At 37.8% G+C, this 24,429-nt stretch overlaps 1 protein-coding gene and 1 pseudogene across 2 annotated transcripts in view; one reads left to right on the top strand and one right to left on the bottom strand.

Moving 5' to 3' along the window:
- Kbtbd3 (kelch repeat and BTB domain containing 3) overlaps window positions 1-24,429 on the bottom strand; it is a 31,798-nt gene that overhangs the window by 6,100 nt on the left and 1,269 nt on the right. The window contains exons 1-2 of one of the 2 annotated variants that reach the window (XM_048795945.1): window positions 1,540-1,673; window positions 835-957 (exon numbers count right to left, since the gene is read on the bottom strand). Coding sequence is in view for 1 of the 2 variants with exons in the window: in XM_015489927.2 (XP_015345413.1) it covers window positions 1,540-1,772 (233 nt within the window). In the remaining variant the exon portion in view is untranslated. Of the gene's footprint in view, window positions 1-834; window positions 958-1,539; window positions 1,785-24,429 lie in introns of those variants that run through there. The other variant, XM_015489927.2, reaches the window with a different exon arrangement.
- On the top strand, window positions 3,329-18,249 carry LOC107145706 (annotated as a pseudogene).

Below are 24,429 nucleotides of genomic sequence, written 5' to 3'. Positions count from 1 at the left end.
CAGTTAACCCTTATAATGATCCTATGAGTTAGGTCCTATTTTTATTACCCTAATTTCTGACAAATGAGGAAACTTACACCTGAAGAGATTACCTAATTTGCCTAAGGTCACATGTCTAACAAATGGCAGAACTGGGATTTATATTAGGGCATATGTATTAAGAGACCAAGTATTTAATCATTATACTATACAGTTTCCTTTAAATAAGAGGTGATATGAAGGATAAAGGAGCAGAAGAGTTACATGGAAGAAAAGCTGGATTAGAAGAGAGGAGGGAAGACATTGGTGGAACCCAAGAGTGGCAGGATATAAGAACACTTAAAGCCACAATGGAGTTCAAGGAATAACTGAGAATACCGAAAGCGAGAAATGAGAGGAATAGATGAAGACTTATAATTAGGCAAACGGCTAGTTCAATAACTGTAGCTTCCTGGTCCCCAGTAAACAGTGCAGCACTAAGCCACAGTTCCCAAATTCAAAGTAAAAAACCCTACAGAGTGTTTATCAAGTAGCAGACATCAAAAAATGTTTGCTAAATGTCCACCTAAGATTTACTCTGAAGAAAATAAGGGTGAGATCTTATTAGAAAATTGGGGTTAAATTAAGATTCAAATAGTATAAATTCCATGCTGTTTTGGTATTTTAAATTTTATTTTGTTTTTATAAAATTTATTTATTAGGGATTTAAACACTATGTACTTAGCTTCCAAAATTGAGCGTAATGAACAACACTGCAATTAGGATTTTAAGTTATTGCAGTGTAACCAGGAAGGCTGAAGGTTATGGTATTACCAAAATAGACTTGTCCATGAAGGCTCCACAGGACAGTATTACCTTGAGACAACTATCAGATAAGAGGGCAATGTGTCTGATCCTTAACCTTGTAGAATCAGCAACCCACTGTCATCACAGGATTCTTGTAATGTCATGGCTAGGAGAATCTGTAGGGTGACCTCACTGGAAACCAAATTACATTTATATTATATTTATAATCAGAACAATTTATGTACTACAGAGAAATGCTTTGCTAAGAATTACTTTTCCCTACTATAGGAATATCTTTGCCAAAGAGGGGAGAAATTTTTAAGTTCTCTGAGTTAGAGCCCCTTCCCTTAGGTACTACATGGATCAAATACACAACCAAAGTTTATTTTCCTAACTCATATTCTTTGAACTGTTTTCATGTTTGTTCAACTTATCATTTCATCTTTTTATACAATAATATAGTGCAGGGATCTCCTAAACAAAACTAACTTTATATGAAAAAAAAATTACTTCCCAGAACATTTCAAGAGACTAAGATTTCCTAGAACTTTGGGAAATATAGGCTTGGGAAGGCCCAAGTTTTGAAAAGGTAGTTTTAAGTTCTCCTGTTCAAAAATCACTTGTTAATCTTAGTTTTATCTAGTTTTTCTTTAAGAACTAAAAATTATTTTGCATATTCCTGTGCAAATAACTGAGGAGAAAAAAGTGAGCTAATCATATCATAAACTTCATTATCCATATCATAAAATTTGAGACATAGACAAGGTAAAGTACCTGAAAAAGTCACTACATGCTGCTAACACACAACGATGACATGGGATTATCTCATCTTTCATAATTATTTTGAAATCATAAAAGACATTTTGCTCTCTAAAATTCTGCAGTATACTTAAGATTTTCTGTCCATGATCTTCAGACACAAGGAAGTTGTTTTTCTTCTCAGATGGAATTCCATTACATGAGCTTCGTATGTTGAAATCATATGAATTATCCATAGCCAATTCCATCTGTATTTGGAACTAGAATGAAAAAAAAAAATCACCAATGAAGTAGAGATCTAATGAAAATTTCAGACCTCAAAATCTACCTTCATAATGTCAATTTTACAAACATGCTAACAACAATCACACGATAGTAAATCTTGTTCTAAATATTTGCTTTCATAACATTTAATAATAAATTCCTGTTGAATTTTCATAAATGTTGAGCTCACTGGAATTAAACAATATATTATGAGGCATAACATTCTTGCTATACAATTGTGTTAAATACCAAACTTACACCTTGTAAAAATACATAGCTTATCTAGGATCTCACTTCATGACTAACCTTATTGTTACAATAAGCAGCATTATTTCTGTAGTAATAATTATTTGAGTATGTACCTAGCGCATCCCTCTTCCCTCCCATCCATTTTCTTCTGGTTGCAAAGTAGGCATTAAAATGTTAACCATTGGAGCATTGAAGGTTACTTTTACAAGATAATTAGTTTAAAAGATCAGAGTGGTTGATTGCACTAAACTAGTTATGACCTTTACTGAGGAAGACAAAGGCAAATATTGATCCAAGTTTACTTATTTGAAAGAAGGAAGGAAAAGAACATGTAACTTTATTTTAAAAAGACTTTCTAAACATGAGGTCAGCTATCCAAGAGAGTTGAAGGCCAGAAAATCATGAATTCCCCAAACTGTCATTTCAGCTCCCAGCATAAAATTTTTACCACCAAAAGCAAGGGATTGCAAAACAGAAGTGTTGTTTTGTTTTAGATAGAAGAAACTTGATCATGTTAATACACTGAGGACAAAGGTTAGGTATAGAGGGAAATTTTGACAATCACAACCATCTAAATTCAGCATCTATATCCATGTAATGAAGCAGAATTTTTGGACCTTTAAACCCAAAAGCTGGAGAATAATACTACATGTAAAACTTCCATTTCTGTTAACAATAAACATTGATAGGCAAATGTATAGTTAGAGACTCTGAACTTTCATAGTTTATAGTGATATAACAAGACTGAAGGTACCAGGATTTATAGTAAGTAATTTATGTAATTATTATATTCAGTGCTCATAATAATCTCCTTAGGTTGGTATTGGTAATGCCTTTTTCGAACAGATTGAGGCTCAGATTAAATAATATGCCTACGAACACAAAATTCATAGAAACATGTTTGTTTCACTCAAAGCCCATACTCTTCATGACCCTCAAATTCAACATCAAGTGAAAATATAGAAAGTAAATGTAGCATTCTTAAGATCCCATCATAATGAACTGGTTAAAAGTTTCATCAGTTTAAGATCAGTCTTGATAACGAGGACATATATGATAACAACAGATAACATCGGCTGAGCCAGTAAGTTGTGCCAGGCACTGGCCCACGGGTTTTACATGGTATTTAATTCTTATAATTATATTCCCTATACAAAAAAAACTTCTGCTCCCCCTGTTTTTCCTGCTAAGTACAACAACCTCCCTTGAACACACACATACACACTCAGAATTTCAAACATATGAAGACTACGAAAAAAGTGGAGAGAAGAAAACAGAGTGCCTAGTGAACATGGGACCTAAGGAGCAAGATGGTGGTGAGTTCCTTGTGTTTTTTTTTTTCCTAATATAATCTGGATACTGAAGAATTTTGGCGTGCACGCATGCGCGTGCACACACACACACACACACACACAGAAAGAGCCTCAAGAAAAACTTGTGGACCCAACATGGTGGCGGGCGGGGAGGCAGCACTTTCAGTACCTCCTCAATAACGGGGTTAGAGAGACGCATAAATATGTTCAGATTCTACCTGCTGAGAAACTTCTAGCAAAATTCTGCTGAAGTGAGACCTGCTGGTGAATTTATAAGATTATTGTAGGTGACAGTTTGCCCCAGATGAGTGAATCTCTGCTACGCGGCGCAGAGGTCCAGACCCGCCACCTGCCGCTGCTGCGCAGCGAACAGCAGTTCAGCAGGTGCGGCGTAGGGACCCTATGAAGAGGTCTCTAACCAAGCCTTCATGAAACAGCGAACCTGGAACCGAAACCAACCGAGACTGGGTCAGACCAGAGACAGGCCAGACCCACCCCTCCCTTCGGAAACTCTGGCAAGGAGCCTGGGGCCCACCATAGCAGACAGGTGACGTCACCAGAATTCAGTGGACAGGATTCCTTCCCAGCGGAATTGGCTTTAGCAGGTGTGTGATTCCCACCCTCACCAGATACATACAGCTGGGAAAACTCGATCCAGAGCTCCGTGGGCGCGACTGTAGGGGCCGAGGGAAACGGAGGAGACTCCCGACCCCCAACTCCCACTACCGCCAGCAGCGTGGGCGTGTCTGTAGGGCCCGAGGGAAGCAGAGGAGACTCCCGACCCCCAACTCCCCCTACCGCCAGCGGTGTGGGCGTGACTGTAGGGGCCGAGGGAAGCAGAAGGGACTCCAGACCCCCAACTCCTCCTACCACCAGCAGCGTGGACATGACTGTAGGGGCCGAGGGAAGCAGAGGGGATTCTCGATCCCCAACTCCCCTTACCACCAGCAGCGACACCCAAGGTCTTAGCCGCCAGTTCCCGGGGGCGTGCCCACCAAAGGGGTCCGGAAAAATTAAACTGTCGGTTCCCAGATCACCGCTCCATAGCACTGGGGCTTGGATGAATAACAGAGAGAGCGCTCAGTTGTTCGGGAAATAGGGCACGCAGTGGGGCTGCAAGTGTAATCAGATCCTTGGCGAGCGCCTCCGGTGAGTGGGGGTCTAGCTGGCTGACAGGAGGAAGGGGGGAGGGGCAGGAGAAGAGAAACGGCTCTGGACTAACAGGATAGAGACACTCCCAGGAGCCGCCTTACAGGGATTGTTGTTGGCACATAGAAGGCAGGAGCTCGGTGGGAGAGCACGCCTCCGCCTACTGGAAGAGAAGAAAATGGCTCTCTAAGACTTCATTTTATTTTTATTTCTATTTTATTAGTTTTTTTTCTCTCCCCTTTTCCTTACTTCTTTCTTTCCCTTTTCAAGTTTTATTGCTCTTTCCATTCTCCTCTATTTTATCTACCTTTCTCTCCATCTTTCTTTTCAAGAGCTCCTTCCTTCCCCTTCCCCCCAACTTTCATCCCAAGCATTACGTCTTCCATTACGTGTAACTGTCTAAATGCAAATAGGTGATCGTTTTGAGGCTGTCTATAGGGCTTCTAAATACCTAGCTATTACCAAACACCCTGATCCAATCGCCTGTTAATATCCCCCTGCAATCTTCCAAAGTAGCCAAGACATACTAACCTTCATACCATCATAGCACCTAACCTAAACATAAAGTCCTAAGACCAAACAACAAATCACTATATGCATACAGAATCCGTAAGCCTTTTATGATTGAAGGAATCAGCTTTAAAGTACAATAAAGCCCAACATTTCTAGGCATAGTCTGCCACCACAAAGGAGAGACCACAGAGACATACAAAACCAAAACAACTTTATTGGAGAAAATAGAAACACAGCAGTTACACAGAGTTGGAAAGTAACGTGAACACCATGAAAAAACAAGGGAAAAAAGGATTAAAAACAATGCAGGACAACTTAAATTTACAGGAGAACCTAGAGGCATCAGAAAAATGGACAGAGAAAGAACTCAAGGCATACCTGACTCAGATGGAATGGAATCTTAGAGAAGTCATTAGACAGCAAGTCCAAACAATGAAAGAATACTTTGAAAACGAATTGCATAAGCAAATTCAAATAGCAAAGAATGAACTCTACCAGGAGATAGAGATTTAAAAAATAAAATCAAACCATAATCCTAGAAATGCAGGAAACCATAAACCAAATTAAAACCTCAAATGAGAATATTACAAATAGACTAGATCAAATAGAAGTCAGAACATCAGAAAATGAAGACAAAGTTTATCAACTCGAAAAGAATATAGTCAATGCAGAAAGGATGTTAAGAAATCACGAGCAATCCATCCAAGAGATATGGGATGTCATAAAAAAACCAAACTTGAGAGTCATTGGGTTAGAAGAAGGTATAGAGGTTCAAACCAAAGGAATGAACAATCTATTGAATGAAATAATCTTAGAAAACTTCCCAGATATGAAAGATGGAATGGATTGCCAAATCCTGGAAGCCTATAGGACCCCAAACATTCAAAACCGTAATAGACCCACTACAAGAAACATAATTATGAAGATATCCAACATACAGAACAAGGAGAAAATATTAAAAGCTACGAGAGAATGGAGGCAGATTACATTCAGGGGTAAACCAATTAGGTTAACGGCTGATTTTTTATCACAGATGTTGAAAGCGAGAAGATCCTGGAACAACGTATTTCAAACGCTGAAAAATAATGGATTCCAACCAAGAATACTGTATCCAGCAAAATTAAGCTTCAGATTTGAAAATGAAATTAAAATATTTCACAATAAACAAAAGTTAAAAGAATTCGCAGCCATAAAACCAGCACTGCAAGGAATTTTGAGCAAAACACTACAAGAAGAGGAATTGAAAAACAGCACCCAAAACAAACTGTGGGAGGTAACTCAATAAAGGGGGGGAAAAATAACCAAAGAGGAAAAACTAGCCAAATTAAAATAAATAAATAGAGACTGAAGATGGCGGTGAGGGGAGTGCATTGCCCCTGTGTGCCGCGTCACTGTGTGGGAGAATGACGAGTCAGGACTGCTAAAGGCTATCTTGTTAGGAATTTCCAGCAATAGTGGGGTGCTCTGGAACCTGGAGGAAGGATTTCCATCGCACGAGGATCGGCTGCGGGGACTCAAACGCGAGAGACTTGTCGCACGGAGGGTAACACTGCTTATTCAGCAAATCGCCCTGCGGCTAGAGTCTGCAGCACGCGCTGGGAAACGAGGAGATAGCGACGCAGGGATACAGCGCTGCAGTTTCTGCCAGCCGGGCAAGCACCGTACTCAGTGCTGAATTCTGGGTTTGAGACGGGGGAAGGAAGCGGTCCAATTCGGTTCTCCACACCGGTCAGATCACAGAGGAGGCCAGCGGCCACCATCTTGGAGAGCTGATGTCACCATCCCTGTTTTCAACTGACCGCAGCTCATTCAGCCATAGAACAGGTAATTTCAGGCTGCCATTCGCCTGCGGCTTGCAGACAGATTACTCAGGCTCAGTGCTAGATGACCTGCGGAGACTGCTTCTTGGAGCCTGCTCTTATCGGAGCATACACCGAGCACAGAGCGGCTGAGTTCCGGCTCCCGGAACTGCTCTGGCCCAGGGCTAAGGAGCCCGCGGAAACTGCTTCTCGGTCCGGGTCCTGCTGAGGGCCGGTCAGGACTCACCCGTTGCTTTGGTTGCCCGGCAAGGGGAACGAAATGCTGCCATTCGCATAGGATACCAACATGGCAGAGATCTGATGTCATCAGAAAGCGGCGGAGGAGAGAACTTCATCAATACCAGCGGCGACAGAAACAGTTGGTCTCCTGGTAGGGGGGGTGAGGCACAGACACCCGAGTCTCCTCAATTTGTCGTCGAGCCAGAGGGGAGGAGCCGGGCCGCCGCCAGCGCCCGGAGCAGGCCCAGCGGCTCGCCAGCGTGGTGACCGCGTGACCCCAATTGGAGAGGGGGCGGAGCGGAGCCGCCACCCGCACCCGCAAGGTGGGCAGACCCGCGACCCAGTGGTACATGGGCGTGGTAGGAGGGGCAGGGCAGAGCCGCCGCCCGCGCTTGCAAGGTAAACAGACCTGTGACAGCCTGGCGGGTCAGGCCCAGTGGCCTGCCAGTGTGGTACACACGTCACCCCAACTGGAGTAGGGGCAGAGCAGATCCTTCTCCCACGCCCGGATCAGGCCCTGCCGGTGTGGTGGTCACGTGACCCCAATTGGAGTGGGGGCGGAGCGGAACCGCCACCCGTGCCCGCAGGGTGAGCAGACCTGTGACCAACCTGCAGATCAGGCCCAGGGGTCCGCAGGCGTGGTAGGAGGGGCAGGGCAGATCCGCCGCCCGCGCCTCCAAGGTAGGCAGACCTACAACAGACCGGCGGATCAGGCCCAGGAGCCTGCCGGCGTGGTACAAACACCACCCTAATTGGAGTAGTGGCAGAGCAGAGTCGCCGCCCGTGCCAGGAACAGGCCCAGCGTCCTGCAGGCGGGGTAGTCACGACACCCCAATTGGAGTAGGGGCAGAGCAGAGCCTCCACCCGTGCCCGAAAGGTGGGCAGATCTGCGACCGACCAGCGGGACAGGCCCAGTGGCCTGCCGGTACGACAGACACGTCACCCCATTTGGAGTAGGGGCAGAGTAGAGCCGCCGCCCGCGCCTGCAGGGTAGGCAAACCTGCAACCGACCGGCGGATCAGGCCCGGTGGCCTGCCGGCGTGGTACACTCGTCACCCCAATTGGAGTAGGGGCAGAACAGAGCCGCCGCCAGCGCCCAGAACAGGCCCAGTGACCTGCCGGCGTGGTAGCCACGACACCCCAATTGGAATAAGGAGAGAGCAGAGCCGCCGCCCGCGCCTGCAGGAAAGATACGCAAGCAGTATGAAAAGACAAGGAAAGAAAGGACCACAAGCAATGCAGGTCAACGCAACTTTAGAAGAGGTAACAGCTGCAGCAGATGGAATGTCAGATAAAGAATTCAGGATATACATGCTTCAGATGATCTGGAGTATCAAGGAAGACATTAAACAGCAAAATCAGACAATGAAAGATCACTTCGACAATGAATTACGCAAACAAATCCAGGAAGCAAAGGATCAACTATACAGGGAGATAGAGGTTATAAAAAACAAACAAACAGAAATCCTAGAAATGCAGGAAGCAATAAACCAACTTAAAAACTCAATGGAGAATACTACCAGCAGAGTAGAACACTTAGAAGATAGAACATCAGACAATGAAGACAAAGTATTTCAACTGGAAAAGAACATAGACAGCTCAGCAAGACTGTTAAGAAACCATGAGCAGAACATCCAAGAAATATGGGATAACATTAAGAGACCAAACTTAAGAGTCATTGGGATACAGGAAGGTACAGAGCTCCAAACCAAAGGAATGAGCAGTCTATTCAATGAAATAATACGAGAAAACTTCCCAGACTTGAAGAATGAGACAGAATCCCAAATCCTAGAAGCCTACAGGACGCCGAATGTGCAAAATCATAAGAGATCCACACCTAGACACATTATAATGAAGATGCCCAACATACAGAATAAGGAGAGAATTTTAAAAGCTACAAGAGAAAGGAAGCAGATTACATTTAGGGGTAAGCCAATCAGGATAACAGCTGATCTTTCAACACAGACTCTGAAAGCTAGAAGATCCTGGAATAACATATTTCAAACACTGAAAGAAAATGGGTTCCAACCAAGAATTGTGTATCCAGCGAAATTAAGCTTCAGGATGGAAGATGAAATTAAAACCTTCCACGATAAACAAAAGTTTAAAGAATTCGCAGCTAGAAAACCATCTCTTCAAAACATCCTCGCCAAAGCATTACAGGAAGAGGAAATGGAAAATAACAATGAAAACCAACAGTGGGAGGTAGGACAGTAAAGGGGGGGGAAATAATCAAAGAGGAAAACAAACCATGTTTAGTAACAGAAATAAACAAATATGGCTGGAAGAACAACCCATATCTCAATAATAACCCTAAATGTTAATGGCTTAAACTCACCAATTAAGAGACACAGGCTAGTAGAATGGATCACAAAACAAGACCCAACAATATGCTGCCTACAGGAGACGCATTTGATAGGAAAAGACATACATAGGCTGAAGGTGAAAGGTTGGGAAAAATCATATCACTCATATGGACTTCGGAAACAAGCAGGAGTGTCCATACTCATATCAAATAAAATAGATTTCAAGCCAAAGTTAATCAAAAGGGATAAAGAGGGACACTACATACTGCTTAAGGGAACCATACACCAACAAGACATAACAATCATAAATATTTATGCCCCAAACAATGGTGCAGCTATGTTCGTCAAACAAACTCTTCTCAAGTTCAAGAGTCTAATAGACCACCATACCATAATCATGGGAGACTTCAACACACCTCTCTCGCCACTGGACAGATCTTCCAAACAAAAGTTGAATAAGGAAACTATAGAACTCAATAACACTATTAATAACCTAGACCTAATTGACATATATAGAGTATACCACCCAACATCAAGCAGTTACACTTTTTTCTCAGCAGCACATGGATCCTTCTCAAAAATAGATCATATATTATGTCACAGGGCAACTCTTAGACAATATAAAGGAGTAGAGATAATACCATGCATCTTATCTGATCATAATGGAATGAAACTGAAAATCAACGATAAAAGAAGGAAGGAAAAAGCATACATCACTTGGAGAATGAACAATAGGTTACTGAATGATCAATGGGTTATAGAAGACATCAAGGAGGAAATTAAAAAATTCTTAGAGATAAATGAAAACACAGACACAACATATCGGAATCTATGGGACACATTGAAAGCAGTTCTAAGAGGAAAATTCATTGCTTGGAGTTCATTCCTTAAAAAAAGAAAAAACCAACAAATAAATGATCTCATACTTCATCTCAAAATCCTTGAAAAAGAAGAGCAAAACAACAGCAAAAGAAGTAGAAGGCAAGAAATAATTAAAATCAGAGCTGAAATTAATGAAATCGAAACAAAAGAAACAATTGAAAAAATTGACAAAACTAAAAGTTGGTTCTTTGAAAAAATAAACAAAATCGACAGACCCTTAGCGATGCTAGCGAAGAGAAGAAGAGAGAGAACTCAAATTACTAGCATACGGGATGAAAAAGGCAATATCACAACAGACACTTCAGAAATACAGAAGATAATCAAAAACTATTTTGAATCCTTATACTCCAATAAATTAGAAGATAGTGAAGGCATAGATAAATTTCTTAAGTCATATGATCTGCCCAGATTGAGTCAGGAGGATATAGACAACCTAAACAGACCAATATCAATTGAGGAAATAGAAGAAACCATCAAAAGACTACCAACTAAGAAAAGCCCAGGACCGGATGGGTATACAGCAGAGTTTTACAAAACCTTTAAAGAGGAACTAATACCAATACTTTTCAAGCTACTTCAGGAAATAGAAAAAGAGGGAGAACTTCCAAATTCATTCTACGAGGCCAACATCACCCTGATACCTAAACCAGACAAAGACACTTCAAAGAAAGAAAACTACAGACCAATATCTCTAATGAACCTAGATGCAAAAATCCTCAATAAAATTCTGGCGAATCGGATACAAAAACATATCAAAAAAATTGTACACCATGATCAAGTAGGATTCATCCCTGGGATGCAAGGCTGGTTCAATATACGGAAATCAATAAATGTTATTCACCACATCAATAGACTTAAAAATAAGAACCATATGATCATCTCGATAGATGCGGAAAAAGCATTCGACAAAGTACAGCATCCCTTTATGTTCAAAACTCTAGAAAAACTAGGGATAACAGGAACATACCTCAATATTGTAAAAGCAATCTATGCTAAGCCTCAGGCTAGCATCATTCTGAATGGAGAAAAACTGAAGGCATTCCCTCTAAAATCTGGAACAAGACAGGGATGCCCTCTCTCTCCACTTCTGTTCAACATAGTTCTCGAAACACTGGCCAGAGCAATTAGACAGACGAAAGAAATTAAAGGCATCAAAATAGGAAAAGAAGAACTTAAATTATCACTATTTGCAGATGATATGATTCTATACCTAGCAGACCCAAAAGGCTCTACAAAGAAACTATTAGAGCTAATAAATGAATTCAGCAAAGTGGCAGGATATAAAATCAACACGCATAAATCAAAGGCATTCCTGTATATCAGCGACAAATCCTCTGAAATGGAAATGAGGACAACCACTCCATTCACAATATCTTCAAAAAAAATAAAATACTTGGGAATCAACCTAACAAAAGAGGTGAAAGACTTATACAATGAAAACTACAGAACCCTAAAGAGAGAAATAGAAGAAGATCTTAGAAGATGGAAAAATATACCCTGTTCATGGATAGGCAGAACTAACATCATCAAAATGGCGATATTACCAAAAGTTCTCTATAGGTTTAATGCAATGCCAATCAAAATCCCAACGGCATTTCTTGTAGAAATAGAGAAAGCAATCATGAAATTCATATGGAAAAATAAAAGACCCAGAATAGCAAAAACAATGCTAAGCAGGAAGTGTGAATCAGGCGGTATAGCGATACCAGACTTCAAACTATACTACAGAGCAATAGTAACAAAAACAGCATGGTACTGGTACCAAAACAGGCGGGTGGACCAATGGTACAGAATAGAGGACACAGAAACCAATCCACAAAACTACAACTATCTTATATTTGATAAAGGGGCTAAAAGCATGCAATGGAGGAAGGATAGCATCTTCAACAAATGGTGCTGGGAAAACTGGAAATCCATATGCAACAAAATGAAACTGAATCCCTTTCTCTCGCCATGCACAAAAGTTAATTCAAAATGGATCAAGGAGCTTGATATCAAATCAGAGACACGCCGTCTGATAGAAGAAAAAGTTGGCTACGATCTACATACTGTGGGGTCGGGCTCCAAATTCCTCAATAGGACACCCATAGCACAAAAGTTAATAACTAGAATCAACAAATGGGACTTACTCAAACTAAAAAGTTTTTTCTCAGCAAAAGAAACAATAAGAGAGGTAAATAGGGAGCCTACACCCTGGGAACAAATCTTTACTCCTCACACTTCAGATAGAGCCCTAAAATCCAGAGTATACAAAGAACTCAAAAAATTAGACAATAAGATAACAAATAACCGAATCAACAAATGGGCCAAGGACCTGAACAGACACTTCTCAGAGGAGGACATACAATCAATCAACAAGTACATGAAAAAATGCTGACCATCTCTACCAGTCAGAGAAATGCAAATCAAAACCACCCTAAGATACCATCTCACTCCAGTAAGATGGACAGCCATTATGAAGTCAAACAACAGCAAGTGCTGGTGAGGATGTGGGGAAAAGTCTACACTTGTACACTGCTGGTGGGACTGCAAATTTGTGCGGCCAATTTGGAAAGCAGTATGGTGATTCCTGGGAAAGCTGGGAATGGAACCACCATTTGACCCAGCTATTGCCCTTCTCGGACTATTCCCTGAAGAACTTAAAAAGAGCGTACTATAGGGATACTGCCACATCAATGTTCATAGCAGCACAATTCACAATAGCTAGACTGTGGAACCAACCTAGATGCCCTTCAATAGATGAATGGATAAAAAAATGTGGCATTTATACACAATGGAGTATTACAGAGCACTAAAAAAATGACAAAATCATGGAATTTGCAGGGAAACAGATGGCATTAGAGTAGATTATGCTAAGTGAAGCTAGCTAATCCCTAAAAAACAAGTGCCAAATGTCTTCTTTGATATAATGAGAGCAACTAAGAACAGAGCAGGGAGGAAGAGCAGGTGGAAAAGATTAACATTAAACAGAGATGAGAGGTGGGAGGGAAAGGGAGAGAAAAGGGATATTGCATGGAAATGGAAGGAGACCCTCATTGTTATACAAAATTACATATAAGAGGTTGTGAGGGGAATGGGAAAATAAACAAGGAGAGAAATGAATTACAGTAGATGGTGTAGAGAGAGAAGATGGGAGGGGAGGGGAGGGGGGATAGTAGAGTATAGGAAAGGTAGCAGAATACAACAGTCACTAATATGGCATTATGTAAAAACGTGGATGTGTAACCTATGTGATTCTGTAATCTGTATTTGGGGTAAAAATGGGAGTTCATAACCCACTTGAATCAAATGTATGAAATATGATATGTCAAGAGCTTTGTAATGTTTTGAACAACCAATAAAAGAAAAAGAAAAACTTGTTATGTTTAGTCTCGGGACTAAGAAAGGAGCAACCTGGCAAACCAAAAAGGTTTTAGACAATGACCCTATGTGAACATAATAGAAGAATTGTGGTTCTTCATCTACCCATATTTATAAAAGAGCAATGACAAGCCTAGAATTCTGCACATGCTAGGTTGCAATCAGAGACTCAACCTTTCTCCTCCTGTTTTCCTAGTAGAATGATGTCAGAGAAGGCTGAACAACAACAAAAAATGTATGCAGAGAGATAATACTTATGGTCATTATAACTAAATTAAAATGGAATTCCAAAAAGTCTCAAATAACCCACAGAAAGACATAGAAAATAAAATAGAAGAATGAAAATTAGGGAGAATAAACAAAAGATAAATAGGCTAAGTAGTAACATAATCATTGTACTAAATAAATATGGTTTATACATGCCAATTAAAACACAGAGATTACCAGAGTAGATAAAGAGTTACCTTCCTATAACTTCCATAACTATAATTTCCTACAAATAACTCACTTCAAGTATGATGGTATAAGTAGATAAAAATAAAAGGAGAGAAAAAATATGCTCTACAAGCCTTAATTAAATGAAAGTAAGTATGGAAATACTAATACAAGATAAAGTAGACTTTGGAAATAAAAATTTCCAGGGATAGAGAGAAATATTACATAATGTCAATCTACCATGAAGACTAGCAATCCTAAATGTATATGCATAAACAAAAGAGTTCTGGAATATATGAAGTAGAAACTGATGCAAGAGGAAAGTAAAATAACAAGTCCACTGTTATAGATGGAGATCTAAATACTCACCTCTCTAAAACTACTCAAAAAATCATCAAGGATATATAAAAGAATTCAACACCACCATCAATCAACAGAATCTAATCAACCTCTACAGAAGACTTTAAGTGTTCTTTTTAAGTGCCCATGGAACATATGCCTACGTTGACCATACCCTGCTCCACAATGCAAACCTCAAATGATTTAAAAGAATTGAAATTATACATATTATGTTATCTGACCACAATGAAATCAAACTAAAAATTAATTTTACAAAAGATGTGAAAATATATAAGGACTTAGAATATAAATAACACACTTCTAAATAATCCATAGATCAGGGTTATGGTTTGGATCTGGAATGTCCCTCAAAGGCTCACGTGTTGAAGGCTAGTTCCCTAACATTCAGAGGTGGAACTTTTGAGACATGATTGTATCATAAGGGTGCTAATCTCATCAGTGCATTAGTTCCACTGATGAATTCACAGGTAATAGTCCACAGAAGGTGGAAGTAGATCACTAGGGATGTACCTTTGAAAGATATATCCTGCCCCTGGCACCTTCTCTTCTCTGTCTCTGCTTCCTGGCTGCCATGAAAGTCAGCAGGCTTTGCTTTGCCATAACCTCCCTGTATGATGCTCTGCTTCACCTTAGGCCCAATGCATGGAGCCACAACTGACCTTGAACTGAACCAGCATTGCTGCTGTTCTCTAGACAAAGACAATACCCAAACACACACACACACACACACACACACACACACACACACACACACACTTCATAACCACAGACCCATATCCCTCACAAATCCAGATGCAAAAATTCTTAACAAAATATTAGTAAAAAGAATTCATCAAACTATAAAAGAAATTATATAATGACTAAGCAAGTTTATACAGGGATGTAAGACTAATTAAATATCTGAATATCAATCAATGTAATCCATCATATTAACAAGCTACAGAAGGAAAAATTACATAATCATATCAATTTATACAAAAAACATTTGACATAATCCAAAACCCATTACTTAGAAAAACTCAGGAGAAAGTTTCCCCCTCAACTTGCTAGAGAATATCTACTGAAAACAATAGTTATAGCTAACATTATACTAAATAGTAGTATTAATATAGAGACCAAATCTCTTCCTTATGAGGAAAACAGCAAGGATGTCTACTCTTACCACTGCTATTCATCATAGCACTAGAAGCTCTAGCCAGCACACTAAAGCAAGGAAATTCAATAAAAGGCATATATATTGGCAAAGAAAAAACAAAATTGTCTCTATTTGCATATACCAAGATTGTGTACACAAAAAATCCCAAGGAATCTAACCTCCTTAAAAAACAAATAAATCTAATAAGTGAGCTCAGCAACAACACAAAATACAAGATCAACACACAGAAATCATTTATATTTCTATATATTAGTAACAAATATATGAATACCAAAATTAAAAATACAATAGCTGAAAAAAGAAGGGAAATAAATACCCAAATATAAATATAATAAAACACATACATAACGCATTTGCTGAAAACTCTAAAATACTAACAAAAGAAATCAAAGAGGAAAAATGTGCCATATCTGTGAATTGAAAAAGTCAACATACTCACAAAATTAATCGCTACCCCCCAAAAAAACACTGATATACAGGTTTAACCAAACCTATATATCAAAATCTAAGCAAGATGTTTTGCAGATACTATTGAGATTATTATAAAAGTTATATGAAATGATAAAAAAACTAGACTAATACAATTTTGAAAAAGTAATAATATGACAACGATCCTTCTAATTTCAAGACATTATAGATGCAGTAATCAAGACCTTGTGACATTGGTGAAAGGACAGACACACAGATCAGTGAACAAAATATAGACTAGAGGAACAGCCTCACAGAAGTATAGTCTTTTTTGGGGGGCGGGGGGTGGGAAGGGGACAGGGTATGGCTTTGTTGCCTAGACTGACCTCCAACTCCTGATCCTCCTGCTTCAGCTTCCCAAAGTAGGAGGGATTACAGGCATGTGCTGCCATGCCCTGGCCCCCAGACAGTCTAGTCATTTTTGACAAAGGTTCAAAAGCAATCCAATGGAAGAAAAATAGTCTTTTCAACAAACAGTGCTTAAGAGGATAGATATTCACGAGTCAATAAATAAACCTAAACACCATACTTCACATAAAATTTAACTCATAGTGTGTTTAGTCAGCTTTTTCGCTGCTGTGACTAAAAGATCTGACCAGAATAATTTTAGGGAAGAAAGTTTACATGAGGGCTCATGGTTTCCGAGGTCTCAGTCCACAGACAGCTGGCTCCATTTCTCGCAGTTTGAGGTAAAGCAGAACATCATGGTGGAAGTGTGGCATAGGGAACCAGTTCATATGATGATCAGGTAGCAGAGAGCGAGCCTCCACTTGACAGATTCAAATATATATCCCATGGCCAAGGCACCAATAAACCTACAACATCCTCAAGCCACACCCCATGTCTCCAGTTATTACCACTCAATTAATCCCATTACAGATTAATTCACTTAAGAGAAAATTTTAGGAGAAAATATAGGATAAAGTCTTTGTGACTAGGAGTTAGTCAATGACTTCTTAGACATGACTTCAAAAGCATAATCTGTAAATGAAAAAATATTTTAATAAATTGGATTTCATCAAAATTATTTTTTTTTCTTGTGAAATACCCTGTTAAGATGATGAACAGCCAGTGCAGTGGTGCACATCGTTAATCCCAGCAGTTGGGAGGCTGAGACAGGGGATCACAAGTTCAAAGCCAGCCTCAGCAAAAGCAGGGCACTAAGCAACTCAGTGAGATCCTGTCTCTAAATAAAATATAAAATAGGGCTGAGATGTGGCTCAGTGGGCAAGTGCCCCTCGGTTGTTCAATTCCCGGTACCAATAAAAAAAAAAAAGATGAATGTGATAAATGAACAAGCTTTGAACCAGAAGACTATATCTGCAAAATCAAATCTATTAAAGAATACACAAGGAACTCTCAAAACTCACCAGCAAAAAAACCCAAATCAATCTAATTAAAAAATGGGCAAAAGGTATGAAGAAATGTTTCACTAAAATGAATATACAGATGGTAAATAAACACATGACAAGATGTTCAACATTATTAGTCTTTATGGAGATACAAATTAAGACCAAGATGAAAAGTTACTGCCCATTTATTTGAGTGGCTAAAAAAAAAAAAAAACTTAGTGACAATATCAAAGGCATAAGAGGATATAGAGACACTGGATCACACACACATATTTGGTAGAAATAGTTTGGCAGTTTCTTAAAAAAACTAAACATATGGTAGTGTAGCTGGAAGGTGAGTGGAGGCGCCTCCCTCCTTCTGTGGTGGTGTTGCCTCTGACCTTCACCAGTACCCCAGGGGTTGGGAAAACCATAGTAGGCAAGAAACTTACATCAAGATCATAACTGAAATACATTAAGGTGGGTGGGTGATTAGCTCTAGAAGGCCAGTTACATGATGGTATAATATCCCATTTTAGGTAGAATAGTTGATAGGTCAGAAAAACAAATGAGAAAAGGTGGAGTTCACTGTTGATCACCACAGTTTTTATTTCCTCCCTGAATGCTGGTTTCATATAGTTTTTGTGTTGAGAACATATAACAGTGTATTGTGGAAAAGACTTGAAACAAGAGATTATAGTGAGAAGAAATTAAAAGATAATACTCAATCTGATATTTTTCAAGTTCTTTATGAAGAAGCTGTAGCATCCTACAAAGGAGTAATTGTGTATCAGCTGCCAAACAAAGAACCAGAATGTAAATGAGACCTTGAAATGGATTGAGTAATGGATCCAAGATCATAACTCTTTACCGGCCACTTTACAATCATTCTCTTTTTAAAATTTATTTATTTGTTCTAGTCAGTTATATATGACTGCAGAATGTTCTTCGACGCATTATACACAAATGAAACATAATTTTTGACTTCTTTAGTTTTGTACCCAAAGTAGGGTTACACCATTCATGCAATCATACATGTACCTAGGGTAATGATGTCTCATTTAAATCATTCTTGTTGATATCTGCCTACTTTATAGAAATTGCCCACGTATCAGTTAAAAAAATTAGTTAAAACTGTGTTGCAGGCCCAGCAAGTGTATAATATGAAGGTTTATGCCTGAGTTTCTTTTTCTCCATGAGAAAGCTAAACAATCTCAAATATAATGAATATAATATTATTAAAGATTGAGAGTAAAAACTATCATTTAATGCTTCAGTTGCTAAATAATAAGTAAATCTGACCAAAGGGGTAGATACCTTTGGTCAGATTTACTTATTATTGAAGAAAATGCAAATGATCTATTAAAATAACAAGTAAAAAAAATCAGAAAAAAACTACATATATACTTACCATGTTATTCAACAATGATACTCGTGGGCATTTTATCTCCGAGAAATAAAAACTTAAATGTGCACAAATATTTGTATTTGCTGCTTTACAAAGATTTTGTTAGTATACTAAAACAGAGGAAACAACCAAAATGCTGCTAAATAGGTGAATGAATAAACAATCTGGCATATTCATACCATGGAATACTACTCACCATTAAAAATGAACAAACTATTGATATGCATAACAACATAGATGGATTTCAAGGGCATTATGATGAGTTACTAAAAAGCCAATCTCAAAAGATCACACATTGTATAATTCCATTTATATAAAGGTCTTGAAATGGCATAATTACAGACCTGGAAAAGAGACTAGGGGTTGCCAGCAGTGGATGATGGTGGAGAGTGGTTGAAAGGGTAGTTTTGCACACAAGAGAGACATTTGTAGTGATCTATAGTAAGGTCTTGCTCACATTTGTGCATGTGTGTGTGTTGCTGGGAACCTAGGGCTTTGAGCATGCCAAATAAGCACTTTACCACTGAGCTACCTCTGCAGCCCTTAATCTGTATAGAGATTGTTGTGAAAGTTATAATAACATATACATATATGAGAAATGACATGGAACTAAATCACCCATTATACTGTCAAATCTGTGGTTTCAATTTTGTACTATAATTATGTGTTACATATTAAACACTAGCAAAAACTGGGTGAGGGATACAGGAGAACTCTCTCCACTATCCTTATAACTAAATATCTACATGTAATTAGTTCAAAATAAAAAAATAAAATATCAATTCAAGAAACTACTTTGCAATTCCAGTTTTAGTCTTATTCAAAACACTTAGGAAATACAAAGAAAACATTTTGAGTATAAAGTGGTTTTTCAATATTTTTTGAAATAACTAGAAAATGAAACTGCAAAAATGTATCAAAATCTTCTAAACCTTCAAAAAGATAAAACTATGTGCATATTGGCATAGGTATTAAGAATATCAATTTTTAAAAAATCCAACCAAAATACTTCTTAATCAATTTCATTATCATTAGAAATATGTAATTTAGGTCTTATGTTGGATTGAGTTAATTATTTAGGATTATAGTTCATGAATAAGAATAGAACCCAATGACATAACATAAAGGAATTTTTATTTCTATGAACAGGAACAAAGCAGAGTTTACTAGAAAATTTTAAGTATACTAAAATAAAACTTTAAGATCAATCACATTTATTTGGTTTTATAAAGTAAAAAAATAAATCCCCCTGCCATGTATATTCTACATAGAATAACAAATCCAAGCAGCTAAAAGTTTCCATTTCTTAAATTTGGTTCGAATAAATCTCTATTTGTATATTTTGCAAATAACAAAGAAAATGGGATTTGGAGCAGGAGGAAGATGGTTCCAAATAGTCCATCATTTACTGGTGACTACAGCTCAGGATTGGTGAAGCTTTTGTTTCCTTATCTGCAAAGTAGACACACCAATCTCACTGGAGTGTTGTAATACTTTAATGATATCATAAATGATGAATTAATATTGTCAAGTGTATATAAGTATTAATAATTAAAATATGCAATATTGTTAAATGTTGAACTATTCTTAATTCTTGGCAGAAGATTTGAAGGTTAATTATTTTTTCCAAATATTTTTCAAATTCAATTATGGTAGTTTATTAAGGCAATTTTTTTCATAATAGTATTTGAAGTGAACAGGCATCTTATAACCACATTGCTTGCTCAGCAGTCACATTAGTCAACCCATGAATATTAAATATGAAAAATGGATATTAGCAACTTGGAAGAAAACCCTGGAGATAATAACAGATGCTTCCATAAGAAATGATGAATCACTAATTCTATAAACAAAGAATGATATTATATGGATATAACACAGACATTGAGCATGAATTGAAAGTGAGCCTAAATAGAGATTGAATGTTAAGTTGTTTTAGGAACAACTCTGCCAATTTTTCTTTCAGTGTATGTACAAGGGATATATGTTTTTTTTTTGTGTGTGTGTGTATACATATATACACAGGAGCACATGCACATATGGCTCATTTTTTCAGAATGAAAAATTCCAAATGATAAAAAAATATACAATAATTAAACTGGCATATCTTTTTTCTTAGTAGCACATAAAATAATAGTGTATTTCATCTATTGCATCTCAGCTTCAATGAAACACCTTTCTGTTTAATAAAGACTGAATCAATTTTCAAAACAAATTATTCTTTCTTTTAATGTCCTCCATTAAAAGGTGATTTACATAATTGAATCAATAAAAGTACAAGGGTCAAACCTAAGAACCAAGTCTTTGATGCAAAGTAGTGATGGAAAGGCATATGAAAATTGATAAAATATGAAATTAAAGCTGTGTCCTAATTGACCTGGGCTTTGATTTCATTGAGTCATTCACTTATTAGTTTGATACTGATGTTCCAAAATGGAGCAAGATTTCTGGCTTATACTATTCAATATTTATTGCATATGTTAACTATATATGAATTAGGAACTAAATATTTTGGAGCATATGGCTGATATGGTTCCTGCTGATGATAATAAATTACACACAAAAAAAAGAAAAAAGAAAAAAGAAAAGCAGGAACAGTCTACTTCAGATAATAAAATGGTTACAGTTAACACAGTGCTCACTCTGTGCCTGGATCTGTACTTCATGCTTTATACATGCTCTTAATCTTCAAACCAATTATATAAAGCAGATAACTGGAGTATCATCTCCATTTTCTAGATAGAAAAACATGAGATTTTTGAGTAATTTTCCCAAGGTCAAATAGTAAGTAAGTGGGTACATGGGGTGTGACTCAGATCCCTTTCTAAGAAGGTGTAATTTGAGACTTGACTGGTGAGAAGGTAAGGTACTGGTGGGAGAAATACTAGATAAAGTCCTAAAGTGAGAAAGTAGTCCTTCAGTTTTTAAGAAATTTAAAGGCAGCTGGTGTACCTGGAGAACAGTTAGTGGGAACAATCATGTCAGGAAACAGGACTGCAGAAAGCAGGTGCAAGGAGCTACAATTCGATTTGAAGTACAATAGGAACAACTAATTTTAAACTAGGTATTTAATCTGATTTGTGTTTTAAAAAAATCTTTCCAGAAAATATGTGAAAAATAAATTGAAAAAAGAGTAAAAGAAGCAGAGTCCATGTCATTCAGCAATTGTTAGAAAGTTAGGGGAGTAGTTATTATTATAGCAGGCTCTGTTCTAAATACAGAAGATACAGCTAAAAACAATACAGACAAGGTCCTCTACTCCGGAGTACACATTAGAGTGGTGAAAACACACACACACAACTAACCTCCCTTGCAATAGTAAAATTTCTCTTTCTCTACTATACATTTTCCACAGAATACAAATTTTAGTATCTCCATCTGTAAACAAATACCAAACAAAAAATATCTTTGACTTCTTATTCTCTTCTAGCTACCATCCTGTTTTTATATTTTTTTCAAGTAGAAAAAACTTCTTTAAGGGCTAACTTTGTGGTAGCATAGCCTCAAGTTACCTTCTCATTCCACTACAATCAAGTTCCTTTCTTTTACCCTACTTAAACTGCCCTTCTCAATGCCACCACACTATCATCTCAAAGTTGAATTCTCATGTCTCTCCTCATCTAACCTTTCAGGAATATTAGTTCTGTGCCACAACACTCTGTCCTTGTCAATCTAATTAGGAAGCAATGTTGCATAGTGATTAAGAGCATGGATTTCTAGATTTAGCTTTGAAGACAAGGTGTACAATGATGGAAAGAGAAATAGATGGATTTAGCTTTACTTTAGAGCAGAACCAAAATAGGGCTTTGGGATGAACATGGAGAATGAGGAAAAGGGAGAATAATGGTTTGTTCCTTGAGAAACTGGCAGAATTATAGAGCTAGTCAATAAAGTCTTGGGTGGAAAAAAAAGAAAAAGGTCTGAGAGAGAATAAAGTTTGTAACCCAATAAAAAGCTAGTGATCTCAAATATCTTAGCTAGATCTCATTTGATGCCTTTCCACTGAAATTAGTACCTGGGAGAGTGATTTACCAAAGTCATACAGACAACTGGTGGTAGAACTGGAAAGAGAACATCATGTCTCCCAGAATCCCTGTAAGAAGCTATGAATCAGGATCAGGCAAAATGACTATTACTCATAAACTGGCAAAGCCTCTATTATGTTCATCCTCTTCTTCTCCTGACCAATGCAATAAACAATTTTTAATATAATTTTGGGTTTATGGAACCTAGTTAGGCAAGTTACTAACTGGTGCATTTATATTTCCTTTTAAAAAAGTGAAGGAGATAAAGACAGACTATATAAAAACAGTATTACCCCAATGAGAATAATAAAATCTATTGTAAAAGTCAATTACTAGGCTGGGGGCAGTGATAAATACCTGTAATATCAACTATCTAGGAGGCTGAAGCAACAAGATTGCAAGTTTGAGGCCAGCCTGGTCAGCATAGTGTCCCAAAAAGTTTTTTTTTTTTTTAAAGGGCTGGGGATATAGGTCAGTGGCAGAGCACTTGTCTGCATGACTGAGACCCTGGCTTCAATTTGCAGTACAAAAATAGTCAATTACTAACATTTGCTTATGTATATCATTGTAAAAGTTCAAATATACATGAAATTCTTTCTCAATTTATATTCTTATTTGAAAGATTATGTGTGTGTGTGTGTGTGTGTGTGTGTGTATCAGGACCATAAAAGAGATTTTATAAAGCAATATTTGAATAATTGGCAAATGAATTCTATAAACAATACCTTTATTTTTTAATACTCTGGAGAAAGGCTTAAGCTAAGCCTTGAAGGACAAATAAGATTTTAAAAAGTAAATAAGGAGGGTGATTAACTTAAATAAACCTACAAAGGGTGTTCACTAGAGTAGTAGACTTGGGGCTGGGATTGAGGGTAAGGAGAATGAGCTATTCTAGACATTATCTTTGTATGACATTTGAGCCTAAATCATACAGAGGAACAAGGAATGTGATGTTGGTAAGAGAGAATTATATTATAGGTAGAAAAAAACTGTAAAAATAACCACTACATCACTTGTCCGTATATTGCACTAAATAAATCTTGTACAATTAGTTTAGTGGTAAAAGAAGGGAATATGAATTCCTAAACCTGAACTTAAATTATTTTGCAAATTCCTTTGAGCTGTTTCTCCATCATTAATAATTATTAACAGAAGAACATGTAAGATAATGTACATAGATGTATTTTAAAAACAGAAAACATACCAAAATTATAAAAATCAGTTCAAAAGATAAGGAAATGATGCTTCATTTATGATGTATGATGCTTAGATACAAAAAGTGAAAAATGAAAAACTGTATTATAATCATTGCTGATGTAGATTTTAGTACTTTTTTACTTTTCATATCTTCTTATTGAAGCTTTTTATGTGTGTCCTTCATCTGCCTTACTAGACAAAGCTCCCTGCAAGTGGTAAGCAGATCTTAAGCATAGCACCTGACAAAATCTCTTAGTATTAGCTAAATTGATATTTCAAGCCAATAATTCATCTTACTGTGCTCTGAGGCTCTCTCTCTCTCTCTCTCTCTCTCTCTCTCTGTGTGTGTGTGTGTGTGTGTGTTTTCAAAATCCCATTGCCTTGCACAGGATTCGAGGGGACTCATGATATTACAAAAACTTAATGGGGAAGAAGTACAGATGAAAAAAG

The sequence above is a fragment of the Marmota marmota genome, unplaced genomic scaffold (assembly GCF_001458135.2).
Source record: "Marmota marmota marmota unplaced genomic scaffold, marMar, whole genome shotgun sequence".
Lineage (NCBI taxonomy): Eukaryota > Metazoa > Chordata > Mammalia > Rodentia > Sciuridae > Marmota > Marmota marmota.
The sequence above is the reverse complement of the archived record's forward strand: the minus strand, read 5'-3'. Positions and strand labels throughout refer to the sequence as shown.